Here is a 17,731-nt window from a genome sequence, read left to right on the forward strand (position 1 = left end):
AACTTGTATCTTCTGAACTTTTTGGAAATGGTAAGTGGTGATTCGTTCTTCGGTACAAAGCTTTTCGAATTTGTATAACATTCTTTTGCAAATTGTCTTCATTTTCCGATATAGCATCGTTTCGGTGTAGCATATTATTTTTTTTTTTATTTTTTACCTAACTTGACTCCTTCTCCAACTGTTTTCACCTCCTTGATTATTTCGTTTTTGTCCCAGATAATTACTAATTATATATTTTTTGTTTGTTTTGTTTTGCAGAATAAAAATATTCCCATTGGTATCATTGACAAAAACAGAATGGACAATAGGAAGTAAATATTATTAAGTTGGTCATTATAATTTTTAACACATATATCCGAAACGCACAATGGATTTATTTAATAATTGTATTTAATCAATTTTCACACACACACATACACAATCTATTCTTCTATTTATAATTATGATAAATATCTCTTTTTTTCAGCAACGATGCACACAGAAACCGCTAGGGAACATTTAATGTGTGTCGATTGATTTTTAATTATTTTTTATTTAAATCCAATTAACCCATAATATAAAAAAAAGGGTAATAATATTAAAAGGAAGAGTAACCGGGATTGTTATTAAGAAATGAAAAAACAAAAAAATAAAGAACCTAGAGAACAAATATTTTTTTATATATTACTTTTTTTTTGTTGGTATGTAAATCCAGTTAATAGGCGTAACATAAAAATAGTAATAATATTAAAAGGAATAAATTAACGGGTATTATTATTAAAAAAGAGAAAAAAACAAAACAAAAGTCACAAAACAACACATATAACGAAAGAAATATTTTTCCTAGATATGTCTCGTTAGTTTTCACTCGTTAAAACATCACGATTAACTAACAAACAGAACGTACGAACGAACGAACGAACCGATCGAATGAATTAATGATATTTTCATAATACAGTTGACCTTATGCGTCGACATTAGCGATAATAACTAAGTCACGAAGACACACTAACGTTTATTTAGTTTTCATGATAACAACGAGTTTAATCATTTTGTTTTTATTTAAAAAAAAAAGTTTAACCGATAAACCTACCATAAAATACTAATGATAATTTTATTTTAACGGATAATCTTTAAATATGAGAATACGTAATTTACGATAAAAACAAAAACAAAACAAAAAATAAGCGAAGAGTAAATAGTAAATGCAGTTGATTTCTTCTCCCCTTTTTTTTTTCTCTTATTTCGTGTTGCATCCACTGCATTACTTTATTTATTTAATTTTTCACTTTTCATTTTCTTCTTCTTTATTTTTTATTTATTTATTTATTTATTTATCTCTCATATGTGTGTGCGTGTGTACGTTTGCTTTTATTTTTATTATAAACTATCATAAATGCCGCATATATATAATTTTTATTTTAAATTTGCTCACGCCAATATATTTGTCCTTCAATAATCATTCATTTCAATTAATTTAATGCGTAATCATTAACAGTTTGTTTATATATATATATATATGGGATTGGAAAAAAATTCATAAATAAAAGTGTGAATAAATATAAAGTCAAGAAACGTTACGATATGAATGTTCGAGAACGATCATTATTAAATATATATGTTATTAATTCGAGAATAAGTAAAGATGTTTTTCTAGTAGGTAAAACTATAAGAAATGTTGTTCTCTGTTGTTATATGGTGTAAAGAAATGAGAGAGTATGAGTGCATGCGTGTGTTTAGCATGGATGCGGAAGGATACGAGAAGCGGTGATATAAAAAAAGGAATAAAAAGGAGAGAACGATATAAGATAAGATATAAAACAGTTTAAAAGTTTAAAAGATAGAAAAGTTTAAGAATTTAGAGAGATCGAGAGTGAAAAAGTGGGGTTACGAAAAATATTCTACATATATATATCAGACTTTAATTAAAAAAAATATTTTATATCATTGATAACATAATAAAAAGATAATGAATAGAAAGAAATGAATAGAAGATAACAAAAAAATAAGTCTTTATCACTAACAACTTATCAATTTGCACATAAAATATTTATTTCACTCACACACTTTTCCCTCTTTATTGTTAAATTATTAATTTAAACAAAGAGAGAGAGAGAGAGAGTGAGAGTATGTATTTATGTGTATATATAAATAATTAGAAACGTTCATTTTTTGTTGAATACATTGAATTCACACAAGACGATTTGATTTTTTATTTAAACGAATGTTCGTAGCACCGAAAAATAAGCCATTGAAGTTTTTAGAACCTACAAACGAATATTTGTTACGTATAATAAAAGAAAAAAAAAAGCTTTAATTATTTGTTTACAACATAATTTGTGTAAAAACAGCTTACATCTGTAAATGTATTCAGTGATAACGTACAAAATTTTCCTGACGTCAGTCGCATAAATTTTGTTGAACGCATCATACAAATGTGCATCAATTGTTTTTCTGTTCTTGTGATGTCGTACCAATTGCAATGATAAAAAGCATCACCCAGAATAGAACTCTAACAAAATTTCAAATATTTCAATAGGACAAATATTGTTTATGATGGAACACTTTAATAAAAATAAAATACTTCTTTTATGAGACATTCTCCCATGTAACAATAGGCCAATAGTGTACTGAAAACGCAGCTGACGATTAAAAAAAACGCGAGTAGCATTCTCCCTTCTCCTTCGGCCGTACTCTGAAAACAATAAAATCTATAATTATTTATACGATTTTTTACATTAATTATAATATATGATTTCGATTGATTTATGAATTTATTGTTAACATCTGAGAGAATCATTATTTAATATACTATTTTCTCTATACTTTTTTAATAATAATATTTGTTTGGGTTATATTTAGCCACATTGGGGAGGAATTTGTATTTCGCATCGCAAAGATTCAATAAGCGTGGCGCTGATGATCAAACAATGGCGCCCAGAGCAAAGGGGGGCCTTGTGTTTGGGCCTTATGCACGCACAGGACACTTACTTTCGTTCCAGATTACTAGCTGGCTAATAAAATCGGTCGTGCGAATTTACGAAAAACATGCATTAAATATACATTACCCAATCTTAGTAGATATTTTATAATATGCCCCAGACAATCTATACAATATCCAGAATCAGTAGATTGATCATAACATATATAAATATTTCATTCATAGCAATGCCAAGGAATTACTGACATTCCAACATATATATATATATACATTCTTTTTCCTTAGTATCAATATTACTCTTGAATTATTTCAAAACTTACTGCAAGAGTATCATATCCCAAAAGACAAAGTTGAAAAGTATTTCCTACTAATTGTTGCAAAATCACTAAATTAAATTCGTCTTCTAGAGATTCTGATAATCTGAAACACATATATATACGAGCTCGTGTGTGATTGGTAAATATAAAATTGACAATTACAAAAAAAAAAGAAAGAAAGAGAAATAAACATTTTTATTTTTCACCTAATTAATCGAACGTGTCTAACAATTAGATTTTTCATACGACGTTGTCGATCTTGCGGATCATCCAATACATGTTTTACCTTACAAGAGAGTGCAGAAAACAATCCACTGACATGAAGTACTAAACTAACAAAAAGACAATCGGTACCAACGTAACCAAAGACAATACTAGGTATTATTAAAAATTGATAACAACAAAGACAGACGTATGTTATCACATCAGTAGGCTCGATTAAAAGCCAAACTCTATACGGTAATCTGTATCCATAAGATGAATTAGAAATTACTGGAACATTAATAAATGAATATTTTTAGTATAATGTTTAATAAAACGAGAAATATATTAAAGAAATTAATAAAAATTGTGACCATTTGATATCTTAAGCGAGTCTTTTGAAAATATATCAAATGTACACAGAGAAAAATTCTTTTGTTATATTAAAAACTGAACGATTTTAAAAGACAGTCATACTGTATATAGAAAACATATTCTTGTCAATATCTTTTTAATAAATTAACTTGTTTACAAAATAATTGTTTTATATCAAAAAAAATAGAAAAAAAAGGAAATAACATTTAAATAAAATATTAAAATATATAATATTTATGTGATAATTAACCACAGTAACAATATAAATTCCTTAATCGTTAAGATATTTTTAAAAATCACAAAATAAATAGACTAGATCTTTTTTCGAAACAATCATAATCTGTTGCCTAATTAAAATTACACGTAGAATAAAATGAAAATGTAAAAAAAGCATAATTATTGATGCATTGATTAGATATAAAACTCATTACCCATTTCTACATTCGTCACCAAAGACATGAAGTAATACGATGAAGCTGCTGCAAAACATATGATCAAGGTCAATCTTACAAATTTCTGACTGAATTTGTTGTAATTTAAAAAAGCCATTTGTTCGTCTCTGCTTTTATAATTATCAATGATAAAATCTGTTCTGATGTCTTGTAAAAGTTTCGTTAATGATTTTCTCTTAATCCTACAAATGCATATCTTCAAAAGAGCCATCAGGTTGAATACATTTTCCAATAAACACGCAACGATATATGTTAAATTTGATATATTCATCGCAATATCAATGATCGCTAATGAACAATGAATAGCCAGATACGTTGTGAAGAATATAAATTTTGATTCCTGAACTTCCTCTGGCCAAATTCCAGCACATCTCATTGTACGTCTCGTCAAATCTATCACTCTCACAGTTTCACTGAAGTCAAGATCCTAAAAAATGATATCCCTTACGGATTTTGAAAATCGCCGATTTAAAATCCTATCAATTTTTCATATGCAAAATAATAAATAACATATTTGATCGATTTATTTTTACATACAACAAATAACTTTTTTTTCTTGATTATTATTATTACTATTATTATTATTATTATTGTAAATGATTCTATATCACTGAATTATACTGAAACAACTTTCGAACTTTTCGTACTTGCATGATTTCGTAACAACTTGAGCTTTTCTCGGAAGCTCGTAAAGAACTAAAGAAAAAGATCGTTTTCAACTATTCAGGTAAACTCGGTTTTTTTTTTTTGGACGTAGATAAAAGAAAAGAAAAAGGAAATGGAAAAAACTTATTTTAGTTCTTTCTTTGATCGAATAACTTTCTTTCTAAATATCTAATATAAATGTCCGAAATGAAAAGACTTATACAAAATTGTATTATTTTTCTTTATGCTCAAAAAATTGTATTTCTTTTTAATGCGAGCAACGTATTATAATAAATAATTCGTAAAATTTCTTCAGAGACCAGACAGTAGCAAACTTCTTCAACGCGTTCACCTCAAATATAATCATATTATTTTGAAAAAACTTTTCGTTATCCCGATAAAAATTATAGAAACTTTCAAACATAGTAATATTTAATAAACTTTATGTATCACAAAGACCCTACGTTTTTATTCGTTTAATTAATCGATAAGGATCTTAAAAATTTATGGTTTCTCGAACGAGAAACTCGCAATGCTATTTCTTCTATTAGCTCTCCACTATTATTATTATCTTTCTAAGTAAAAGCTATGCATTCATTATTTCTAATATCTCATATGTTTTTTTAATTTCTCATTGGCTTCGTATATCGTTTATATGATTGCGAAAACATTTATATATGTGCCGTTTATTTTGAAAATGGCGTAAGTCCATTTATGTTCGAATCGAGATATTGAAGATTTTGCGTTGGATTACATTTAAAAGTATGCATAATTAGCAATATTTAAGAAATAATAAATGTAATTAGTAATATCTAGTAATATCGGTAGGCGGCATTTGACTATCACCAAGCCATCTACTGATAAAATATAGATATATCCTTTGTTGATCGTGTTGAAAATATCTATTATGAAAAGTACGTGTCACATAGAGATGCGTTTAACAAAAAGATGGTAAGGATTTTGTGTAGTATAATATTCAATTATTTATTTACAAAATATGATCACATTAAACATTAATATCTACATATTTTGTACCACGTAAATAGTAGATAGAACCGAAATAAAAACATTGTAGCAAGATTTATCGATAAATATATATAAAACTATTATATGTACACTCCCCAGAGACAATCTGCAATCCAAGACAACTGCATATGACATTCAGAGTTTTTACACTACCATTATCATAAGATGAGAAATTAAAGATAGCACACGCGTGCTATCTTTTTGTCTAGGAGTGTATATATTTTCATGGAAAATAAATTATATGTAAGTAATATATATTGAAGTTGCTTATTTTGTAAAAGTGTTCGATTAATTCGATAATGAAGTAAAATAAATGTATCAGTATTTATTATTTTCACAACAGCTGTGTATTGTAATAATCCATATGGCTTAATTGCATCGTAGTGCTAGTTTACATAATGATGTATATTTGTTTTTTACGATAAATTCGAAATCTCACACTCTCTCCCTCTCTTCAATGTTTTATTTTCGATATACTAGTCCTAAAAAAAGAAAAAGAAGTATTTAGAAATTTGTCGATATTCGCAAATAATATAAAATAATACAATGATATATATTAAATAAAAAAGAATATTTACGTCTGTATTTGTTTACTGCCACTGAGAACTATATATGGTGATTGAGTTTCTTTTTGCTTTGCTTGTAATAGATTAAGTGTTCCCAAAGGTGTATCCGTCGAAGACATTCTTTTCATTAAAACTTCTTGTTCAGCTTTCTTCATACGCTTTTCCACCTGTATCAATATTTATATTATAAATATTTTTCTTTTAAAAATTCATTCATTCATACAGAACATAAAATTTAATAAACTACCTTATTCTTTCCAGGTCCTTTTCCATGAAATTTATGTGAAAGGTAGCGAAAAGCTTCCTTAGCACTTAAAACATGTCCATCATCATCTATATACTCCAATTTAACATTTGGTTTAAAACCATCTTTCTCTTTAAAATCTGACGTAGGGCCATTGAAACGATCTCTTCTTCCAAATTTATCATCGTCTCTAAAAAGAAAAAAGAAAAAAATAAGTAACATGCATGCATTGAATGCATCAAAAATTGTGAAATTATGCTACACGATTAAAAAACAATTTTTAAAATTCATTAAAAGCTTCTTTCTTGTTTCTTATCTTCATCATTCTTCTTCATCCCTTAACAATGTAAAAGAAAATGCAAAAGAAAAAGAAGCCATACATACCCATACGTTTTGTCTTCTATAGAATAATTCTGAGCTTGTAAATGTGCAAAACGAGAAGCAGATGGCCTGTTACTGTCTTCTTTTTGTAAATATCCCTTACTCATTGCTAATTTTAGTGCCCCGCCAACGCCTTGGCCAAGGGATGGCTCTGCATCTAGAATTGCAGCTTCCAGAGCTATAGGCTCCGTTTTACTTTCATCTGAACACGCGATATAAAGAGAAACAGAAAGAGAAATAGAGAGAGAAAGAGAGAGAGTGAGATTATTTATGTAAATATAAAAAATTGTTATGGTATAATATAAACAGTAAAAAATAAATACCCAAATGTACAGTATTCCATGCACCACGACCATCATCTTCTTCTTCGTCGGAAACAATTTCATCTTTGATTCCATCTACCTCAAAGTCCTGTATAAAGAAAAAATGAAAATAAAAAAAAAAGAGGGAATATAAATATTTTATATTAAAATAAAAAATGTGGGGGGGAAAAAAAAGAAAAATGAAGAAGGTACCATAAGTTCTTGTCCATTTTCTTCCCTATTACCAGCTAGTCCATACGTAGGAATGTCTCCTAAAGTTCTACAAAATTCTGCAGTAGCATTAAGAACTATGTTCGTAGATTGATTTTCATCCGCAACCGTTGACTCTTGCTTAGCATTTTCTATAACATTTTTCGCATTCGTCTCTTGTAATTCCTTTAAGCGGTGCGCTTTCTTTAAAGCCATTTGCAATTCTAACTCCTTATCGTCGTCCTCAAATTTGATTCCTGTTAAATCTTCTTTGGGACCTGTTCATAAAAAATACATTCCAATAATGCTAAATATAATGAATGGCCAAATAAATGATATTTAACAAAGTTATATAGAAAAAAAAGAAAGATCAAAGTAAGCATATACCTTCTAAATCATCTACGTCCAAAGTACCGTCGTTTTCTCTGTTGTCTTCGATCTTTTTACTTCTTCTACTTCCCAAATCCCGTAGATAATCATTTTCTTCAGGAACCAGATCGTCTGCCTTCAATTTTTTTTTCGTTCTTATTTTTCTAATCTAAATAAGGAAGAATGAAATGAATTAATACCAAGAGTATAACATTTAGCTAACATAACGTTTAGTAACGCAACACACTAATTAACTATAATTATTTGGAATTGAACCTTTTTCTTTGGTTTTTTAAACTTTTCCAATTCTTGCTCGCTATAATATTCACTAGCTAATTGTGGTTCTCTTGTTTGCAATGATTCTAACTTTTTATTTGCTAAACGATGTTTAACAATTTCTGAACGACGTTGCTTTATTTCTACTGGATTATAAGCACCCAATACAAAGTTATCCTTTTTTTCTCCTTCTATTTCCTCATCATATTTATCTAAAATGTTCTTCTTCGACATCCCAAATTCATCTAAATGATCATCCTCGTACGCATTATAAACAATTTTTTTCGTTTTATTAAGAACATTTCGTTTATATCGTTCGTCATCTATCATATTCACATTTACAAGCACGTCGCTGTTTTCGTTTAATATATTTTGATCTTTCAGGGTTAAAACCATTCCTTTGCCTTCTGTAATACTTTCCTATGGAATTTCAAAAATACATACTTTTAATCCCTGATAAAAGAATATGTATAGTCTATTTAATATTATCAAATAATGACTCACTATATCGTGTTCCACCATCATACCCTTTAAATCTTTTTCCGTATAGGCCTGATTACGTGAAATGGATATTTCTTCTTTAAGAAGATTCCCAATTCCAAATTCTTCGTCCAACTGATCCAACATTTTGGCCTGAAATAGAAATTAAATGAAATTTCATTTAATGATCGTTTCTGTGTAAATATAGTATATAAATCTAATTACAAAAACCAATGATTACCCTTTCTTCAGCTTTTTTCTTCTCTTCCTGTAAACGTCTACTTTTATCGATCCAAGCTTTTGTATCGTCATCAGAATCATCTTCTCCTAATGATTTGATTTTTGCTAAATTAGCCTCAATCTGTCTCTTTTGTTTTTGAATATTAATTTTTTCCTTTAATTTGTGTGTTTTCAATTGATCATTAGCATTTGGTGCTGGTTTATGATAAAATTCACCCAAATCATCCTTAATTTTGTTAGGATCATCTTTCGATACGCTATCAACTTCTAAAGGTTTTAAACCTAACTTTGCTCTAAGCTTATTCGTTTCCTCAATAGATAAAGAGCTTTGCGACATGCCATCTTTTATAGGAGATGGACTACGCTGTTTGGAAATCTCTGGTGGAGGTGGTGTCGAAGGATGCGACAATCTTGAGATTTTTGGTGGTGGTGGTGCATTGACAATTTCCACTGTAAATATTAATGTAAATTTAACCATTACCGTGTAATATAATATACAAATATATCTATCCATATATATTTTATATTTCTAGACTATTTTTAATATTAGAACACAAAATCCGGACTTTGGTAATATTTAATGTATTATTTATTTGAAATAATAATTATGTGTATATAATGCTTATATATATATGATAAAAAGTAAAAAATGAAAGAAATTTCACCATCGCTATCGTAGTCCTTGCGTTCTTTCCTTTTATGTTTCTTGTGATGTCTATGCTTATCTACTTTCTCACGTTCTGGTGTATGACTTCGTGAACGGCTACGATGACGTTTTTTCTTAATATCGCGACTTTTTTCTGCTTTATGCCGTTTGTTCGAACCCATTTTGATTTGCAATTAAAGAACAAGAAATAAAACCAACAAACCTAACCACTACAAATTTCGACATGTAATTAACTATATAAAAACAGCAAATAATAAAAGTACAAGACTGGTAACTTAAGTATTATTTTTCCCTAAAACATTTATCCCCATTTATTTGAGCTTTCCTCGAATTCCGCTAGAAATTATTACGATCGTTCTTCATAGATAGAAGATAGAATCCGTAAATCTTCGAAGATCTCGGTACCTAGAATATAATAATGTTCGTCAATGAAGTGGGTATAAAAAACTTCAAACTATTTTTATTAGCAATTAAATTGGGGACAGTTTAAGTAGGGAAGTTTCAAAAGAAGAGAACGAATAATTTGAACAATTTGAAATAAGCGCCATTCACGCGCGCCACTCCGACATAGCGTAGAAAAACAAAAGCTGAGAGTACTGGGAGAGTGTTAGTCAATCGTGAGTTGGTTATACTGATACCATCTACGTTAGAAAATATTATAAAAGTGAAGATGGCAATAGAGTGTGGTATACGTATTTTATTTTATATCATTTTCTCTGTTTTCATATTAAATTCATGCGACGGTGCAGCGACAGATATTGAATTAGATGCTAAGGCTCAATTATTACATAGACTCGATAGTTTGAATCTTCTTCTTTATACATTTTTGTTAATATTAACTGTATTAACTATATGGACATTCAAGCATCGTCGACTAAGATTCCTCCATGAAACTGGTTTAGCCGTCATTTATGGTAAGAATAATACATTTCTCATAAGTCAGAACATTTCATTCTTACTTAAATATTATTATCACTGTTAATTGATATTTAATAAAAGAAATAAACGATACGACAGTATTATCGAACATTAAATATCTTTTATAATTTTACTGTCATCCTATTCTTAACTGTCAAACGTCTTTCATAGATCTTGACTGATTATGTTTTATGCAAAATAAAACACTTTATTAGTCTCTTTGTATTTAGGAATAATTGAACTACATCATCATTTTTGTAATTGCGTCATGGTTGCACTCGACGTCATGTACCCGTATATATCTATATATGTGTACATGCATACACATATATACACTTATTAAATCATTTTATCAAATTTTCTTCTCTCTTTCTCTCTTTAAGGATATTATTATATACATAGTAGAACTTTGACTTTATTTTATAAATCTCTTTCTTAAACAACTTTTTATATTAATGCATAAAGTATTATTTTCAATCTTATATAAAAATGCAAACGTAACATAATACATTACAATATTATATAAGGATAAATATAATCCATAAAGTTGCTTGTATATTTTAACATATGTTTAACATATTTATTATATATGCAAATAATAGCCTAAGCAATCTTTACATCGATTATTGCTGAAATTTCTACATTTATATGTATATTTTGTAGGATTGATCATAGGTGCAATCATTCGTTATGGATTTACAACAAATAGTGCTATACTACATATGCCAGTTGTACCAGATAACAGTAGTAAATATAATCAGTCAGTACCTCCAGATACATTATGGTTGCGTTTTCCTGAAGACAAAGGTGGTGGTTTAATTAAAAATAAAACATTCGCTTATACTTTTCGTGGAGAAATTTATAAGGAAGACAATGAGATTGATTTGAAGGTAAACTTTAGTTATTTTAATGAATATCACATTTATGGATACTATATTTTATATTTTCATTACAGGCTACTTTTGATCCAGAAATATTCTTTAATATTATACTGCCACCAATCATTTTTCATGCTGGATATAGTTTGAAACGGGTGAGTAATATTATTTTGTTATAGATTAACCGTTTGAGTGGAAAAGATGTTTAAAAAAATTGTGTCAACAAATACTAAGCAGCGTGACAAGAAATCTGAACAGAACAATCGCCCAACTTGATAGTCAAACGGTTACATGACTTCTGATATGAACACACATACGCATATTTATACTATTCTGTTTCAGAAATATTTCTTCAGAAATTTAGGAGCAATTTTAATGTATGCTCTGCTTGGAACATCGATATCAGCATTTGTCATTGGGTAATTATTAATATATACAATTTTTTAGTTGAGAATCTCAAATCATGTTATATTATATTATAATGAATTATGTTTTTCTTTTCAGAGCATTGATGTATGCGTTCATACAATTGATACCGCATCTTTCTACATCGTTTACATTTTTGGATACTTTATACTTTGGTGCTCTAATATCTCCAACAGATCCACTGACAATAATTTCTATTTTTAATGATCTGCACGTAGATGTTAATTTATATGCTTTGGTATTTGGAGAAAGTGTACTTAATGATGCAGTCGCTATTGTTCTCAGTGGGTATGTATATTGTAAATATTTAAACTTTCTCCTTCAAGTATTAGATATAATGAAAATTGTATTTTATCTTCTCTACTATTCCAGCTCGATACAAAATTATGCTGAACGTTATCAGTCTGGATCAGGAGGATTCGAAACGGTAGCATTCTTCCAAGCATTTGGCGATTTTGTTGGTATTTTTAGTTTATCTCTATTCATTGGTGCTACCATGGGATGTATTACTGCATTGTTAACTAAATTTACTAGAGTTAGAGATTTTCCTCTCTTAGAATCAGCTCTATTTGTCTTAATGTCCTACAGTACATTTTTAATTGCAGAAGCTTCAGATCTTACAGGTAAAAATAAATTATTGCTTAAGTAAATATAACACTTTAATAATTGGAGATTTTTGATCAGAAAACATATAAATATGTTATATTGCGTTTATAGGTGTGGTTGCTGTTTTATTCTGTGGCATTTGCCAAGCACATTATACATATAATAATTTAAGTCCAGATTCTCGTCAACGAACGAAGCATCTGTTTGAATTATTAAATTTCTTAGCTGAAAATTTTATATTCAGTTATATCGGTGTATCGATGTTTACCTTTCCAAAACATCACTTTGATCCAGGCTTCATCTTTGCTGGCTTTGTATCCTTTTCAAAACTATGAATATAAGATTATAATAAATGTACGCGCATTTGTTTATATAACTACATATGTAACATGTAATATCCTTAACTATATTACAATAGTTTTGTGCACTCTTAGGTCGTGCTGCCAATGTTTATCCTTTATCATTCATATTGAATTTAGCACGAAAACCAAAAATTTCAATGAATTATCAACACATGCTTTTCTTTGCTGGTTTACGTGGAGCTATGAGTTTTGCTCTTGCGATTAGAAATACTGTGTCTGATGCTAGACAAGCTATGCTAACTACAACAAGTTTAATTGTAATCTTGACAGTGATTTTACAAGGCGGTGCAACAACTCAATTCTTAAGTTGGTTCAATATACCGTAAGTGTCAATTAACAGTATTGCATATTTGTTTTATTTTTTTAACATCTATAACTTCATCCTAATTTTTTTTTTCACAGCGTTGGTGTAGATGAAGAAATAGAAGGATTATCACAAAATGGAGTACGTAGTGTAAGTACATTCATTTATTCAATCTAATATAATTTTATGTTGATATGTCTTTACACCTCATAATATCGTTATAATATAATAAATGCAACACTGTAATAACATTTAAACCAAAACATTATTTCATATGAAGTTATAAATATTCATTGAAATGAATGTGTATCTTTAAAAAAAAAAATATCATTTAATTTCTATTTGTATTTAATATTTATGAAATGAGAAAGAGAGACATATTTAAGAAAGCTACATATAATTCCATGGAATTTGCAGCTAAAATAAACTTGATCATTTTTATTTTAATAATTGCCATTGACAATATTTTATAGTATACATCATTTTGATATACATATTGCATAATACAAATTGCTTATATTATAATAGTATTTTATTTGAGATTAAACTTTAGCATATTTTTCTTCTTGTCGCATAAGTTGCTGTAGATCTTAGTAACTCTGTACAAAGTACAATTATATTAATTGTAATACGTGTTACAAAACATATAGTTGTGCAATGTAAATTACAAGTTATGTTAGAGAAATATAAAAACTTGTCCTTTGGAACTTTACTATTTGGATGTAGAAGTATCTATGCATGACAGCTTTAACTTGCATCATGTTTACATTATTCTTTCATTGGATCTTATTCATCCAGGTGTACAATTCACTGGACACCATGGAGGTGTGTATTATTTCATGCATATAAACTGGTAACTTTTAAACATTGATGCATAGAGTCATATACCAAGTTAATAAATGTTTTCTAGATAAAAATTTATACGCCTAATATCAGTGTTGAATATATAAAAAAAAAAAAAGTAAATTTAAAAAAAAATGATTAAATATCTTTCTCATTATTAGAAGGAAACAAAATAATCCGTGCGCAACTCATTTATATTTCGTTTTAACAGCATGTATTAATTTTATTTCTTCTCTGTTTTTTTTTTTTTTTTTTTATTTAAATTTCCCTTTTCTTTTAATTTTATTTTGTATTACACAGCATGCAAATAACATTATAAAATTAATATCTTATTAATATTAATGGATAATTGCACTTTAAATAATTAATCTAGACAATGCAGTTGTTTAACTTGCTAATATTGATACATTGATAGTCTGGTGGCGAAGGTGGCTTTGGCGATCTGGACATGCGTAGGGAAAGAAGTCCTCCGGTATGTTTGCACAGAAATTTAAAGATTCTTTGCAATTTTATAAATATTAATAGATTAATAATTATTACATTCAAGTATATTGATCTATTGATTATTTAATGCACAAATAGTAACAATGATTGTCCATTAAAATCATATAAACACTCATACATAAACAAAATTAATATTGAAAGCAAGTTAATTAAATAATTGTTGCTAATTTATGTATTGCACGCAACAGCGATATATAACATTGAGAAACATACAACAGATTATTATTGTAAATATCTTTTTACAATAATCCTGCTTCTTTATAATTCCTATTTATATTATTAAACACAGTCATATTAGAGAGTAACTTACGAAATTTAAATAGCTCTAAATTTTTGCTATTTGCATGTGCTTTTTATTTTTATTTAAAGCGGTTACTTTTGTTATCCATTCTGTATGTCAAGGTAGTAATACAGAAAAAGTAAACAAATTTGTATTAATATGTATACATGTGTATATGTATTTGTATATGTATACATGTATCCAATGAAATTTAATTTAAAAAGTAATATGTTTAACAAACAAGTTAATAAGTTGAATTAACATAAATAATTTTTATTTAAATCTTGTAACAATTATAATGTATTTTAACTTTTATATAAACATATACATATATATATATGTATACATAACTAAAGAATAAAAAGATAAATGTACGAGCATGTTTTAATGACAAACAATATAATTTGAATGTAACAAATAACGAAGTAACATTTGTAATATTAAATTAAAAGGACTAATTTTTATATTCTAATTAAAAAAAGCTATAGAAAACTTTGTAGAAGATTTGATAAATTTCTATGAACACATAGCTATAAAAAAAACTAAATATTTATAATAATGTAATACTTACATTTATTGCATTAACTTTTTATTATAATTTAATTTAATTTATTTTGGTTGTACCTTATCTTTAAAAAAAAAAAACATTATATGATCATACAGGGTGGATAACAAAAATGTTATTCAAATTTCACAGTATAATTCTATGCAGGATGGATCAGTGCCAACCAGTGCAAAACCTAATGAGAAAGCATTGCTCGCTAGAATATGGGGTGATTTTGACACACGATATATGAAACCACTATTAACACACTCTAGGCCTACCTTGTTAGAAACATTACCAGTGTGTTGTGGTCCATTAGCAAGGATTCTTACAACGACGCAACAAATGACACAGGTATAAAACATATATTAACGACTTACAATTATAATCATTTAAATAATACTTTTATCTCTCTCTCTCTTTCTCTCTCTCTCTCTCTCTCTCTCTCCCTATTTCTTTCTCTTTCTCTCTTTCTTACCGTAGGATGATGTTTCAAGAAAAATTGATTCAGATTCTGACTTTTGTCTGGAAGATCGTGAAATGGAACGAAGAAGGATGAACGTACAGCCGGTGAGTTTCCATCAACCTAATCTCAATTACACAGTTAATCCGTGCTATCAACTTAACAGCACCGATGTCACTAACTTTGATGAACCATACGTAATTCTTAACTTAAATAGAAGATAGAAATAACACAAGAAATCTTATTTCTAATATCTCTCTCTCTCTCTCTCTCTCTCTCTCTCTATCTCCTTCTCTCTCTCACTCTTTCTTTCTCTTTCTCTTTCTCTCTCTTACTCTCTCACTCTCTCTAGCCTCTGTAAAAATTGGTATTTCGCGTATATATTTTATGTATCAATTTTAACTTAATGGGTTTTCGTCTCTTGAGCTACACCCATATGTACTTACTTTAATTAACGTGTACAACACAAATCATTCATTTTATATGGTAGTATCGGGGAATTTATTGAATTTTTTTTTTTTTTTTTTTTTTTTTTTTTTTTTTTTTTTATTTTTTATTGATAAGTAATATTATATATTCTATAGAAAAATCACATTTAACGTATCCATGACTCTTTCATATAAAATGTGTTGATAAATCTATATGCATGCGGGACTAACTTTTCTATTTGGGGAAGAAATGGTGATATACATAATCAATTTTATCAAAATATATAGAAAATGAGGTAACAAATTAGGTTCATTAAAAACATTTCTATCTTTTTCTGTAATATAAAATAAAAATAAGAGTTCTATAGTTATATGCGTATAACTATTAGATCAAAAGAGTCAATATCTCTAAAATGATAAAAATATTTTAAATAAACCCAGTTGTGGCCTCGACCTTGTATAAGGAACTATTTTGCACTAAAAAATATTTTTTATGAAAATATTCTGTGCATAAAAATGTAGACATGTACTAAGCGATGATGCAAAATTTTAATATTAGAGTAAACTTAATAATGACGTTTTAATACAAAAAAAAAAAATATAGTATTAAAAGAAAAATAAGTATTTCCATAAAAAAAAAATGTGTGTATCACTATTTGATTTACCACATTTCATTGTGTATTTATCATAGCAATATTAATGTGAAATATAGTCGTATATATTTATATATATATGATTATAATATACATATACGTGATATAACAATAAATGTATTGAAAAGCCATTGTAATTAACAAACTTATAATATCTCTATGTTTTCTAATAAATGTTAAGTTCTTTTTATTGGTAGCTAGCATTATAAATCAATGCATAGCTTATGTTAAATATAAAAAATTAACGGATCAGTATTTATTTGCCTAAATATTGCAATATTTATTTTTTCGTTTGATTTTATAAATATTTAAAATTATTGCTATTAAAGATAGATATCTAATCTTATTATATACATGTATATATTTTATTTATGCATCTAGAAAATTATGTTTAATGTTTCTCAATAGGAAAAAAAAAGAATCTTTTGTCTTAATGTAACTAGAGCATTTCGCTGAAATTGCTTTATAAATGCTTTCAATTTATTTACGCTTCTGTCCAATGGTTTGTCAGCATTTTCAAGCGAATTACTATAGTTCACATTTGATTGCGATATTACCGGTTTTTTAGAGAAAAAGAAATCATGATGATGATGATGAGGATGATGATGATGAAGACCTAAGAATCATTGGAATGGAAGGATTTATTCCGTTACGAACATTATAACAACAAAGAAGCCAATCAAATAATTTTTTGATCAGTTAAATTTCAAGTGATTTGCAATGTGCAATACAAAAAAAAGTAATTTAACATTCTTATTTAACTAATATAATTTTCTTTTCTTTTTTTTTTCCTTCTTTTTCTTTTTCCTAATAGTGAAAAATTATGATAGTAGAAGCGGAGTATAAAAACA

At 27.7% G+C, this 17,731-nt stretch overlaps 3 protein-coding genes across 8 annotated transcripts in view; 1 reads left to right on the forward strand and 2 right to left on the reverse strand.

Moving 5' to 3' along the window:
- Positions 1-3,213: 3,213 nt before the first annotated feature.
- LOC106787907 lies at positions 3,214-4,918 on the reverse strand. The gene is made up of 4 exons (XM_014750669.1): positions 4,913-4,918; positions 4,245-4,692; positions 3,444-3,729; positions 3,214-3,340 (listed from the first exon to the last, which is right to left on the reverse strand). The coding sequence occupies exons 1-4, from the start codon at positions 4,916-4,918 to the stop codon at positions 3,214-3,216; spliced, it is 867 nt and encodes a 288-aa protein (XP_014606155.1).
- A 1,324-nt stretch (positions 4,919-6,242) lies between these two features.
- Positions 6,243-9,921, reverse strand: LOC106787911 (U4/U6.U5 tri-snRNP-associated protein 1). The gene is made up of 11 exons (XM_014750675.1): positions 9,670-9,921; positions 9,006-9,454; positions 8,789-8,917; positions 8,285-8,704; positions 8,027-8,177; positions 7,643-7,917; positions 7,451-7,538; positions 7,131-7,329; positions 6,750-6,936; positions 6,515-6,669; positions 6,243-6,418 (listed from the first exon to the last, which is right to left on the reverse strand). The coding sequence occupies exons 1-11, from the start codon at positions 9,830-9,832 to the stop codon at positions 6,391-6,393; spliced, it is 2,244 nt and encodes a 747-aa protein (XP_014606161.1). The 5' UTR covers positions 9,833-9,921; the 3' UTR covers positions 6,243-6,390.
- A 372-nt stretch (positions 9,922-10,293) lies between these two features.
- LOC106787912 (sodium/hydrogen exchanger 7) overlaps positions 10,294-17,731 on the forward strand; it is a 10,556-nt gene continuing 3,118 nt past the window's right edge. Inside the window, exons 1-13 of one of the 6 annotated variants that reach the window (XM_014750677.1) lie at positions 10,295-10,585; positions 11,253-11,479; positions 11,545-11,622; positions 11,810-11,886; positions 11,972-12,181; positions 12,266-12,516; positions 12,611-12,813; positions 12,918-13,183; positions 13,264-13,315; positions 13,964-13,990; positions 14,424-14,480; positions 15,505-15,690; positions 15,820-15,906. In XM_014750677.1, coding sequence (XP_014606163.1) covers positions 10,342-10,585; positions 11,253-11,479; positions 11,545-11,622; positions 11,810-11,886; positions 11,972-12,181; positions 12,266-12,516; positions 12,611-12,813; positions 12,918-13,183; positions 13,264-13,315; positions 13,964-13,990; positions 14,424-14,480; positions 15,505-15,690; positions 15,820-15,906 — 1,965 coding nt within the window. In that variant the 5' untranslated portion in view covers positions 10,295-10,341. Of the gene's footprint in view, positions 10,586-11,252; positions 11,480-11,544; positions 11,623-11,809; positions 11,887-11,971; positions 12,182-12,265; positions 12,517-12,610; positions 12,814-12,917; positions 13,184-13,263; positions 13,316-13,963; positions 13,991-14,423; positions 14,481-15,489; positions 15,691-15,819; positions 16,312-17,731 lie in introns of those variants that run through there. The other 5 variants (XM_014750676.1, XM_014750678.1, XM_014750680.1 and 2 more) reach the window with 5 other exon arrangements.

The sequence above is a fragment of the Polistes canadensis genome, unplaced genomic scaffold, assembly GCF_001313835.1.
Source record: "Polistes canadensis isolate GaletaPanama2010 unplaced genomic scaffold, ASM131383v1 scaffold_120, whole genome shotgun sequence".
NCBI lineage: Eukaryota > Metazoa > Arthropoda > Insecta > Hymenoptera > Vespidae > Polistes > Polistes canadensis.